This window comes from Scomber scombrus, chromosome 23, assembly GCF_963691925.1.
Source record: "Scomber scombrus chromosome 23, fScoSco1.1, whole genome shotgun sequence".
Taxonomy (NCBI): Eukaryota; Metazoa; Chordata; class Actinopteri; order Scombriformes; family Scombridae; genus Scomber; species Scomber scombrus.
This window is the reverse complement of record NC_084992.1, coordinates 23130883-23143826: the sequence shown is the minus strand read 5'-3', so window position 1 is coordinate 23143826 and position 12944 is coordinate 23130883. Positions and strand designations below refer to the sequence as shown.

General features: G+C 41.6%; 1 protein-coding gene and 1 long non-coding RNA gene across 2 annotated transcripts in view; both read left to right on the top strand.

Annotated features, from left to right (window-relative positions):
• LOC134005422 (uncharacterized) overlaps positions 1–12944 on the top strand; it is a 413404-nt gene that overhangs the window by 10412 nt on the left and 390048 nt on the right. The gene's annotated exons all lie outside the window — the stretch shown is intronic.
• znf16l (zinc finger protein 16 like) lies at positions 31–7245 on the top strand. The gene is made up of 3 exons (XM_062445134.1): positions 31–957; positions 3664–3882; positions 5432–7245. Exons 1-3 carry the CDS (start codon positions 207–209, stop codon positions 6127–6129), a joined length of 1668 nt encoding a protein of 555 aa, XP_062301118.1. The 5' UTR covers positions 31–206; the 3' UTR covers positions 6130–7245.

Genomic DNA, 12944 nt, shown 5'->3' with positions numbered 1-12944 from the left:
ACGATCTTCGGTGCCCAGGAAGTTGTTCGAAATAACAATATTTTTGTTTTGAAGGCAGACTCCTTCTACATCCGGTGGTACTCACGCTAACCCTGACCAACTTAACCAGCTGTTAGTGTCTTTGAGCATCACCCAAACATTAGCCTGCTGGGTAGCTTCTAGCTAGCACAACTCTTCTACAAACAGCTCATTAGCCGAGCTCATCTATGAGTCGCAAAAGAAATCACAGTTTCGCTGAAACGAACCTGTCTCCTGAACTCCACGGCGCCTTCATGGAGCCTCCCGGGTCAGCGAACCGAGCCGACACCGATTTCCTGGAGCTGGAGCCCGACGAGGAGCTGCTCTGCTCGGTCAGCGACATAACCGAACACCTGGGTAGAAACATCACCGCGGTGCTGGAGACAGCGCTGTCTGACATCCGCAAAATGGTCAGCATTAGAGTACGAGTCCTGAAAATGGAGCTACGCGAGAAAACGGAAGAAATTGAGGTATTAAAAGCGAGGCTGGAGACAGCACAGAGGGATGGTAGAGACCCTTTCACCGGTGTTACCAGCATGGAGTCATCTTCAGAGGCTGGCTTCAGGAAACCAGAGCTCGGCTCCGGCACCAAGCACAACAGGGAAGACCCCCGCAGAGCCAAAGCTATCATGCCCGGCGTGAAGAAGGAAAATATAGATGCTATTTGTGACTATCTCATGAAGGACAAGAACTCGAGGGGCTGTGCAGATATGGAAGGAGACCAGAGCAGCCAAGCGAGCGGAGACAGGGACGCTCGCCAGGAATCGGATCCGCACTCCCTCAACCTGTGGCCGGAGAGCGGGATGGCTGGCTCCGGGCCTGGACACGGAGACTCAGAGTCAGCCACAGATGACATCTTCAGTATGCTTCCCTCTGGTAGTAAACGCATCTATGACTATGAGTGGATAGCACCTATGGAGTATTCTTCAGACCTGAAAGGTAAACACAGGCCCACAGCTGAGGTTTGTATGAGGGGACAGAGGTGTCCATATAACTGAGGACACTGCTCATTATGGTCATACTCAAATACATCTATCTATATATTTTTTTTTTCTAGCAATATTGTAGAGATCACTATTGGTGCCGCCACACTATATTTACACAATGAAATTTTTGGTAAATAATCATCAGTAATATATGGATGTAATGATAAAGTAGGTAAAAGCCAGTCATAGAACAGGTGGAAGAGTCTTGCAAGTTCAGGAAATATTACATCACAGCTTTTTAAACCAAGAAAGGATAAGATTTATGCCATATCACAATATTATGATATTTCAAACTGCAAGATAATATTTTGTCTAATTTCACAATGTAGATATAATATTGATAATATTGCCTAATCCTATGGAAGTCTATGTGTGCCTGTAAAATAAATAAAAACATACAATATAAATAAAAATACTTTTGGTGAATCAAAATGAGAAAAAAAATCAAAATTCTGAACTTTTAGGTTAAATTGATGATATGTATGTCATGATTTAGTGATGCACAGTTTTAAGCCTCAGTGATGAGATACAAAAGTAGAGCAGACATCAGCTGCATTGTAGAACATTACAAATCTATGTTGTACACTGAAGTACACAAGCTGCCTTCCCTATGGTGGCACCTGCCCAAGAGATCATAGAACCTGTAACATCTTCAAATCATAGGTCATCAAATGCCTTTAAAATAAAGTCGAAAATCTATAAAATGTTAACTTGCCATCAAACTGTTATACAGTGTTAACAGATAATGAGCTGCTCCAACAATAAACTGACAGAAAAAGAGCAAATTCCACAAGACTCCGCTCCATGAAATTTGTTTAGAAATCTCCATCACATTCTGAGCAGCAAATGAACCAATCGGGGACCACCAAAGTAAGAAATCCTAAGCTCAGCAAGTTATTCCTGCTAGGTTAAATGAGTTACTCTACACAGCACTGTCACATCCACACTGTGGGCTCACACAGATGTTGGGCGGTTAACCGAAACATCTGTGCTTTCGCTTTCTTTTTAAATCTACTGCTGCGGTAACAGTGGTGGAGTTACACAGTGCAGCAAGTTCAATGTGTCTGTACAGTAGGAAGAAGCAGACGAGGCGCAGTAACCGCAGTGTGTGGATCAGAGAGCAAACTGCTGCTCTTCTGAACTGTATGCATGTTATTGTTGGCAAAATAACAGCAGTGTGTACTGATGGGTAAATGTACATCAACATCAGCCTTGATTTAAGTCATATTTTTCACTCCAGAGCATTTGGAGATAATACGTTTTAAAATCATTAAGTTCTAAAATAAATTCACACAACAAGTTCCTTCATGTTCAAATGATATAAAACAGCTCAAAAAGGCACATCTGTTCACTATGGACCACCTGTCTTATATCATATTGTTCGCCAGTATAATTTATTATGCGATAAAAATTGCCATATAATATTGTGAGGTGTTGATTTATGTTACTGTAAATGAAGAGATTTGACAACATAAACCGTACAGAAAAACAGCTGTGACACATCATACAATAAAAGGCAACATACACCTTCATATACTATCTACAGTTGTATGGTAGGAGGTCCAAAAAAGGTTGATTATCATCATGGGCATCAGTCAGGATGCATGAAACTTCACTCTTAACAAAAGATGTATGTCAATAATAGCAATAAATGGAGTCGTGGGGGAGTCTGAAAGAAACAGATACAAGATTACATTAACTAAATGATCCCCATGTCTTTTATATTTATATATCTTCATTTAAACTAAATGTACATAGGGTAAGATGTATACTAAAGAAGATAAAACCTCTTACCAGGTCCACTGCTCCATGTGAAGGTCTTTAAATAAGGCTAGAGTGTAACCAGGTGAACTTTATCAGGACAATTAGGAGTGACAGAGGGTGAAAAAAACCTCAGCCAATTAGTGAGAAGGAAAGGCGAAAAAGGAAGTGAGGAAAAGGAAGTGGAATAAATAAAAGAGAATAGTGAGTTTTTACTCCAACAGTAGTATATGAATTGACCACGAGGACCAATCCATCATCACATTGTGTGTTTGCTTTGTGGTAGCTGAAGATCAGATAGAAAAAAAAGTGGAGTCAAATGGTTCAGTGAGTTATGAGTTTTGTGCATTTCTATTGTAATAGTTATTGTATCTTTTAAAGAGGTGCTGAAGTGAGTTTCCAGACATTAGATGTGGAAAAAAGGAGCTGTGTGAAATCTTACGCCGCGTTTCCTTTACCTCAGAGGTTGGAAGTCGGAGCTGGGCATGACATCACACCTGAGTCAGAATACCAGTTCTGGCCCAGCTAGCCATGGATAGCAATACCAGTAAATGAACAAACTTTTCGCTGTATTTTGTTCATACTATCACCATAGCAACATGTCCACAGATAGAAGTTGGACAGTGTTGTGTGTACGACTGATTTAATGAGACACAAATAAGACAAACGTGCTAATAAACATGATTTTACACACCGTTGATACATTTGAGGTGAGGGCTGGTGGGGTACGTCGGACTTCAGGGGGCTTTCCAGTTGAATTAAAGTATTTCATCGTAAATAATCGCAAATGAATCACATTTTTTATTTGTTGTAAAAGTGAGTTAGTTGATATGGTTCAGACTGTGTGCTCTCTCTACAGTACAGTAAGTCCACGTTTTCCTCTTCTATTTGTTCCCAGTGATGAAAGATGCTGAGAGTGACAACACACCGACCGGCGAGACAGAAGAAGACGACGAGGTCGATGATGAAGACGAGTCGTCGAGGAGGGAAGGGGGGCTGGACCAGACCCAGGCTCCGCTCTCACAAATCCAGCCCCCTGACTTCTCCATGGAGCCCCAGAGCTCTCCAGGGGAGGGGGGGAGTCCCCTGGAGGGCAGCACAGACAGGCCCGAGGCAGGTGGGTAGGAAGGGGAGGACGGGAAGAAATGAGGGTCATTTTTGAATCAATGATTTGCTGGTTTGAGATTCTCTCAGCCTTTTTTTTTAATTGAAACTGTTTTCCGCATTGTAGAAAAATACATAAAAACGGTACAATTCTTCGATTCTGTCTGCCAGCTTCACAACGTCGTCTTTGATGTGTTCAGGATCGTTCTACAGTGTAGAAAATATGTGAATCCATAATGAACATGTTAGTTACAGCCGAACACTGACACTGACAGAGTTCCAGCTGTGTTTAGAGTCATCTGTCTCAGGACTGTCTGATGGAACAGATACACTTCTATTTGAATTGATCCAGCTGTTTACACACAGACCACAGCTGGTGTTTCACTCATTCTATAAAGCCAGTTATTGTTTCTGATCTGTTTTCTGAGACAATGTATTGTGTGAGTGTTTCTAAAACATGGTTGACCTACACTCAACACAGTACTGAACTCCACTCACTGCAGCTCTGCTACACATGCTGCTAACACTACACTTTGTGTGTAGATGCAGCATAAGTGAACGTTGAACTGCTCAACAGTGAGTCAACCAACACTCTCACTGTTAAGCAGTCAGCACAGTGCTGCTGGGTCAAGCTGTTATTTGCTGACTCAGCTAGTCAAATAATCTACAAAACAGCACTAAAGGTCACTAACTAACATTTTAAAGACAAACTACAGGAACAGAAATACAAAAGCAACACCTTGTGGTTGTAGATAAATATAGAGTTATAGCACTTTGTTAATCCTGATTGGAAATGATTTTATTTTTTGAATTAGAGAGCAGTCAGCTGTTCACAGACGCTGCTGGAATGATTGTCCATCCCAAAGAATGTAGCAAGAACCAGAAAAAGTGCATTAGGCCTCATAATATACATCTCTGTGCACAACGTTAAACACAAATGCTTATTTGGAGAGCGCCTCGGTAGCTGAGTGGTTATAGTGCATGCCATGTAAAGGCAGCGTCCCGGGTTTGATTCCAGCAAGGGAACTTTGCTGCAGCTCATTCCTCTCTCTGTCTCTCTCTCTCTCTCTCTTTCTCTCTCTCTCTCTCTCTCTCTCTATCTCTCTCTTACTCTTTCTCTTTCTCTCTCTCTCTCTCTCTCTCTCTCTTTCTATTTCTCTCTCTCTCCCTCCCTCCCTGTTGACTGTCAGCCTAATAAAGGCAAAAAATGCACCAAAACAAAAAAAGCTTATCTGGAAAAAATACAAAAAAACAAAAATAAAACAGAGTGACAGTAACACAAGCTGCAGCAAAAGTGTAGCACTAGCTTGGCAGTAGTTGATGGAGTAAATATTTCTTAATGAACAAGTTCATCCCTCCACCCTCTACTTCTGCGCTGCATCTCCACTGGTTGCCTGGCAACCTCACAATGACAACAAGGCACTGCAGTCAGGCACTGTTGTCTGTCAAGAAATAGGAATCACATAACTCCCTGTGAAGTCAGTCTGGATGACAAACCTACAAGTAGTTTCAACTGGACTGTGCTGGTAATGGCTGATCAAATGTTATGTTTGTGTTTTCAGGCCAGCAGTTCCCCAGCCACACCTACATCTGCTCTCTGTGTGGAACCTTCTGCCCTGACTCTGTGTTCCTGGAGGAACATATTAAACTGATACACTCAGACACAGCTGGCGCCCAGGCTCTGCAGGCGCTGCAGTCCACCTCTGCAGGGGACGGCAGCAGCGACTCCAGGAGGGGTGGAGGGGGGCAGAACGAGGGCAGCACAGGACCGGGGGCGGGTGCAGGTTTGGGCATCAGTCGGGTAGCAGGGCCTGTTAAAAAGGAGATTAAAATTGAGGGTGGATACGAGTGTGGGGACTGTGGCCGACATTTTAACTACCTGGGTAACCTGCGGCAGCACCAGCGTATCCACACAGGAGAGAAGCCCTTCATGTGTCCAGAGTGTGGGGAGAGGTTCCGCCACGCGGCCCGATTAAAAAGCCACAGGCTGGTTCACAGCGGCGCCCAGAGCCCCTTCCCCTGCCCCCAGTGTGGGAAAGGTTTCTCAGTGCTCTCCGGACTCAAGAGACACCAGCGGGTGCACACCGGAGAAAGCCCGTACGCCTGTCCGCAGTGTGGCCGGCGCTTTAAGGAGCTGGGAAACCTGTACACCCACCAGAGGATCCACAGCGGAGCCACGCCCTACTGCTGCCAGCAGTGTGGACGCAGCTTTCGCCACCTGGGAACCTACAAGAGCCACCGCTGCACACCTGCACAGTAACCTGCTAACACACAGCTGACCACCTGACAGTAACGTCTACGTCAAACACAAGACACGCAGCTCAGTCTGAGGCGCGTCCTCATCACGTTGGCTGTCTGCCGTCACTGCAGGAGGTGCAGGTGAAATGGAGAATGGGGGGCGAGTTTTCCGAGATGCTGCCCAGGCTTTCCTGTTTGTCACATTCATGACATTTCATCATCTTATCTTATCAGTTTGGCAAAATAAAAGCTCCATGTAAAAGTTGAGGTTTATTTTAGACCAAGGAAGGTTTGGAGTTGGAGGTAGTTAACTTGAGTTGAGATAGTTGGGTTAAAAAGCAGCTGGAGGTATCAGGTGTGACAGAGTTGAGATGAAGCATGCAGACTGTGTTTTTAGGTCAAGTCAAAATCATCTTCTCTTTTTATGACTGGATGGTATCAGTGCAGAAGCTCATGAAGCCGTTTTGCATGTTTAGGCCCATTTATTCACATACTGTATATTCAAGCAGAATTCCTGGTTTTTACAATTTGGCAATCGTTTCTAACTCAAACCACCAGAAACACAAGCAGACGATCAGAAAGGTTGATAACAAGCCAACAGTTTATCCAGTCTAAGCAGGGGTGTCAAACATATGGTCCGTGGGCCAACAGGTCAAATCCGGCCCACAGTTGAGGCCCCTGATCTGCCAGTGGATGTCTAACCTGAGATAATTGCAGTGTGATTCAGATGTGAAGGACACATTTGCCTCGGTTGGTTTGGACACATTTTTATCAGTATCTGTTATCAGAGTCATCTCAAATTAAAACAACACATGGCTGCAAAAAATGTTCTGAGACAACTTCTTTTTGTGAAGAAGCTTTTTTTGTGATGAGCATCAATAAAACAAACCAGACTGAGACATAATGTTGAGATTGAAATTATTTTCAAGACATCTCAAGCTGTTCATTTGCTTTGTGAACAGATGGTTTATTATAGTAAAGTTATATTATTTATAGGTTCAATGCTTTTACTGGTCCAGCCCACTAGAAATCAATCAAGTAGGGCTGTATGTGACCTTTGAACTAAAATGAGTTTGACATCCCTCATCTAAACTTTAATATTGAGGTCATCAGAGTTGTGAAGGTTACTGTGGAAATGTAATAGGTTACAGATTACTAGCTACTCTATTTAAAATGTAACAAGTAATGTAACTATTTCAATGACTTCATCAAAGTTATTACATTTGATTACTTTTTTATTTCACATTTTCTAACCAATGTTTTCAGCTGTTAGGGATACTGACATGATTTATTCATTTCTTATAAAGCAACATTTATCTCTCATTTGAAAATGGATTCATTAGTTCATGTAGATTTTGGAATATAAAATAAAGATATTTACAAAATAAATAGAAAAGATTGATTTCAAAGAATTAAAAACAGCAATATATGCATTCAGTAAAATGTTAAATATTAAACAATGAGCAAAATCTGACTTCAGATGTAACATTTTCACAAGTAACTAATTTAATGATACATTTTTTTCTCAGTAATTAACAGATTACACTTACATTTATTTTATAATTAAAATATGCAACACAGTTACATGGAACTAGTTACTCTCTAACACTGGAGGTCAGACAGAAAGGGAAACACCTGAATGTTGCTAATAATCTCTCATTGAAGAAGAAAACTGTCAATCAATCTTTATTTATACAGCACCAAATCACAACAAAGTCATCTCAAGGCACTTTACACATAGAGCAGGTCTAAACCGAACTCTTCAGGTTTTAACTGTAAGTACAGTACGTCCATGTTGAAGCAGGTAGTCTGTCTGTAATCAGTGATGGATGTTAGTTAGTCTGACCAAGCTGTTGGTTTGTTTCTAACCCTCTGATCATGTATTATAACAAACACCTGATGGTCAGAGATACAACTATAAAACCCAGGTTGTAATAAAGTAGTCTGTGGAAGTCATGATTGCACCACACCAGCAACTTGTCATATCAGCCTTTACTGGAATAACTACCTGACATACTCTACAGTCCTCTGCAGGGTTTTATATTGCTCAGTATGGAAGAAAGAAGAAGGAGAAAAAACACTAAAGGTTTTGGTTTGATATGATTTCAAACAGAGCACTGTTGAATTTGAGGAAATTCAAGCACAAGAACTCTGTATAGAGAAAATGAAGCACTAATGTGAGTATTTCACACATGAAGCAGGAGAGACTGAACAAGAAAAGTCACAAGGAAAGTGTTTTTTTTGCTTTTAAAGACAGATTCAGAGACAGCAGGTGAGGACAGTTAACACCTCATTTCACTGAGCTGAACCTGCTGAGCCTCCAGGACGCCCGCTCATGACCTCACTGTGCTGGTAACAGAGTGGTGGGTCACCATTACCCACATGTGGACCGTGTGCAAATGCAACTAAAACATCTGGGTTAACTTTAATGTCGATGCTGCTTGGTGCTATGTGTAGAGCAGGACCTTCATCGTATCATTTTTAACCAGTGTAATATACTGTTACAGACTGTGTATTGGTCATTTTATGTTCGCTTTTTTGATGACTAAGATTTGTGTGATGACGGAGCAAAAAAAAAGAAAAGAAAAGAACATCTCAAAATGCCGGTGTGTTTTTCTAAATTAGAAAAAAAGTGACCCGTGTACTGATTTACTCACGCTTGTGTGTGAAATGACTTCCTGGATCTCAGCGCTGTGTGAAAGAATGAAGAAAAACAGCAACTTATCCAAACCTGTGGAAGTGACATGCTAACCATCGACAATCTGCTTTCTAATAAACAGTTGTCTGAAGATCATCAAGTGTGTTCATTTAATAAATAACAGTAAACGTTACACTCAGTATTAACATTTAAGACTTTATACTGACTGTACTCTCACCTACATTTATTTGACAGCTATAGATACAAATGAACTTTTCACAGTACAGGTTTCCATATTTTACAGTACCCAAAACAAATAAAGCAGTGCACTCTTCCCCACATACATTACAAAGCTCTTTACACACCAATTATTTTTTTAATTACTGTTTTTTGTCAGTTGATAGGCCGTTTAAAGATTCCCACGTGGTTGCAGGGACTGTATGATAATGAATTCAATTTTAAAAAGAGAAAGAGGTGGGGTAGTAAAACCATAACCTCGCTCTCTCTTAGTGAATAATCGGGGATGCATTTGCTCCACTTGCTCCATTTCTCAGGCACCTGTTGCATCCCGCAGAAAAACTTTTGTGATGATTTATAGATAATGTAACTTCTAATGAGGGAGAAGGAGTAGATGTCATCTTTCGGGATTTTAATGTGGTAGTTCTACTTTTATTCTGGAAAAAACACGAGATACATTCAAGGCTGCATTAGTTCCCCCAGGGGCCCCTGGGCACTGAAACTCATGTCCCCCAAAACAACATTTATTTTTGTCTGATTAAATAAGGCTGCTGTTGGGTGGAAACCTTGTAAATCTTAATATATTATATATTCTATACTAGGTTTCCATGACCATGATTATGAACTTGTGTCATATCTCTGAACAGCCTGACAAAAAAGAGTGCACACATTTTTGAGAAACAAATTCTCCCATCATTGAGGGCCCCTTTCTGGACAGGGGACCCTGTGCAGTTGCACATATTGCCTGTATAGTAGATCCGGCCATGGATACATTATTATTTCAGTAGCATAAATTTAGCCCTATAATGGCTCAAATATACAGATACAGAGCAACGTAGTGGCCAGTTAGGTGTGTGGAGGGCAGAAGACCACAGAGACACACAGCCTCTGTGATATTTTATACTTTTGGACTGTAGGAGGCGCTGCCCCTCTGCACAACAGCCAGCCACTAGCTTGATACACTCTGTGTATGTGTGTGTGTGTGTGTGTGTGTGTGTGTGTGTGTGTGTGTGTGTGTGAAACTTGTGTGTGTTAATACATGGATTGCATTAGCTTTCTGTCTGTCTGTCTTTTACTATGTTGTACAGATTCATGGAGAGGGCAGCAGCTTCTTCTGGTGCTGTGATATGTCAAATAACCATCACTAAGAGAGTGGAGGCGTCATGCTAAAAGGCTTCATGTGAAAATGGCTTAAATGGGATAAAAAGAGGAGAAAATAAAGTTGTTTCAGAGCCACAATGGGACTGATTGACATTTGGATTTTTTATGACTAGATGAAGGGGTGCCATGAGTCTTGATTGATCATCAAGGGAAAGTGAAACATGGTCTTATTGTAGCTTGATGACACAGAATAATGAAAATTTTTTTAATTCAAGATGCAGGAGGATATAAAAAAGGTCATGTGATCATAATGTTTACATTACAGAATCTGCAGGGTGGCCAGAAACTGCACAGATATTCCCCAGATGTAGCTGAACAAGGGAAAATGTGCTTCATGTGACTTGTATTACCTTAATGATCCTAAAACACAGTCAGAAAATTGAGCCAGGGTGTGCTGTCATGACAACCTGCTGTGATGAGAACAGAGAGGTCGTGAAATACATTCAGGAACAAATGCATTTAATGTGGCTTAATGTTCTGGATTCACAGGAAGCCTTTTACAGCATCCCACACTTGAGTTGACAAATCAAATAGGTTACTGACTGATGTCAGTGTGAGACCAATAAGAAGTTAAGAATTACAGCAGGAAGATAGCTGCATGCTGAGTTATACAGGCAGGGGACAAATTAAAGGAAAAAGTGGCAGGTCTGAATGTTTGACCCCTACAGTGAGGGGATCTGGTGGCTCTGTTATACCTGGGGGGGCATTTTGCTGGCATGGTTTGGGTCCGCTTTGAGGGAAGAGTCACTGCAGATCACCTTTATACTATGATGAAACATTTCTATCCTGATGGGAGTAGACAGCAGCCACTCTCAAATAGGGTTGTCAATCTTCCTCTTCCTCATGCTGGTGAAGGTGAAATTGTAGAGTGCCAGTCTTAGCTGAATTTGTGACAGAAGCGAAGATTTGTTATTGAGGTGTTAAGAAACGTAGCTAAACATCTGAAGAACTCATTTTAAATTATGTTGTTTTCTTTCATGTGTCAATTCATAATTTCCTGTTAAAAATATAACATTTCTGTGTGGATAAAAAGAGAAACACGTACAGTTCTGATGCCATTTTACAAGTTAATGCAGTTTGCACTGCCCAGCCAACATGTCCATGTGGGCCCCATATGGGTTAAATGTGGGCTTTGTGGGTACTAAGTGGGCTTTGTGGGTACTAAGTGGGCATGGGCTTGAACTGGGCATGTTTTGTGGGTCCCACATGGTTTCAGTAACATGGGCCCCACATGTGAAACCCACATGGGCTGACTGTATGAGCCTCATAAGGGATGTAAGTGGGCTAAACGGGCATGGGCATAAACAGGGCAAATTGTATGGGCCCCATACTGTTTCAGAAACATGGCCCCCACATGTGTAACTCACCCAGTTGGGCCCCACCTAAAACCCAGTCAGAACCCACTTGAAGCCCATAATGGGTAAACACAGGTGGGGCCACCATGCGAACTTCGGACAAACCCACATGGACATGCTGGCTGGGTGGTGAGTTGATACTTATGCGGTATGTTAAACTCCATGTAATTGTGCTAAAAACAGTAAATTCCGATTCAGATAACTTTATTTATCCCAGAAGTTCATTCAGTTCCATAGCTGATCCAGTCCACGTAAATAAAACTCAATCTAGTAACAGCATTCAAGCATCGACATGCCAGTGACAACAGATCAAAATATGTGTACAGGAACAAAGAAGTTAGAATCAGAGGCAATCTCACAATTTGTTCTGTTTAATTTAGAAACATTTCTCAATTCTTGACTCATTAAATAGAAACACATAACACTGGTCAAATGCTTTTTCTACAGGAGGCATCATCTTCTTCAAGTTTTATGAAGTGTTGCAGTTGTACTGTGAGTCTCACAGGCCAGCGTTTCCACGTTTCAACACTCTAAAGCCATTTTCACACATGAACTCCAACCGGAGAGTCAGGTCCAGACATTTTCTGGAGTTGCCCTTTTACACATGTAGCACACAGCAGGAGATTATCTGTTAGGGGCCACGCAGTGAGGTGGTGAGGAGACAGGAGTGTAGGTTAGAAATAGGGTTTTATTTTAAGAAAGCAAAAACTTACAAAACCAAGAACTCCATAACTAGGCCTATAAAAGAGCTTGTTCCAGGATATAAGAGTCCTTAGCCCTTCGCCCTGACTTTTGCCAAGTAGTTTCTATATTTTGTGCGGACTCGCATCCAACATCTGAAACATGTATGAAATACATCTATCAAACCTATAACAGTAGTGTCATGAAGTACACATACACATGCGGCTTCACTTAACCGTTTATTCAATGTAGGTCTTCATGAACAATCCACTAGTACGTGTTTTACTGCTGCTGTGTAACTTAGCTCTCTGCTAGTCTTCTTCGGTAAGACATTGCGTAACACACGATATCAACAATGTTGCAGTGCCCTCTATTGGTGACCCCAACTAGACACAACACATCACCCCCTTTAGTTAAATTCTCTCCAAGTACAGATAATAACCCATTAATGTAGCAATGCAGTCTATTTCAATATTTTAAAAGCAAACACAAACACATTTAACATTTTCTTTTTACCTTTTTTTTTTTTTTTAAACACAGAACCCTTAACATGCCAGATGCATGTGCTTCAAAACGTAACATGTCTACTTTGTAACATAGTCCTTAAACCTGATAGGAGTATTAATTGCTGAGGTCTTCTTGGGACTAGGCTTTGGGCTGAAGGGCATCAAAGGAACTGCCGTGACAGGGGCACCAGGAGGGATACCCTGAGAGCCTGTGTCACAATGAGAGTCATGGCTTAAGTCACTAGTCTCTTTTGCCTTA

Coding starts and splice junctions, on each gene's coding strand:
- znf16l (XM_062445134.1), top strand. CDS start 207: ATGAGTCGCAAAAGAAATCACAGTTTCGCTGAAACGAACCTGTCTCCT. Junction 958..3,663: donor GTATTCTTCAGACCTGAAAG/GTAAACACAGGC, acceptor ATTTGTTCCCAG/TGATGAAAGATGCTGAGAGT. Junction 3,883..5,431: donor CACAGACAGGCCCGAGGCAG/GTGGGTAGGAAG, acceptor TTGTGTTTTCAG/GCCAGCAGTTCCCCAGCCAC.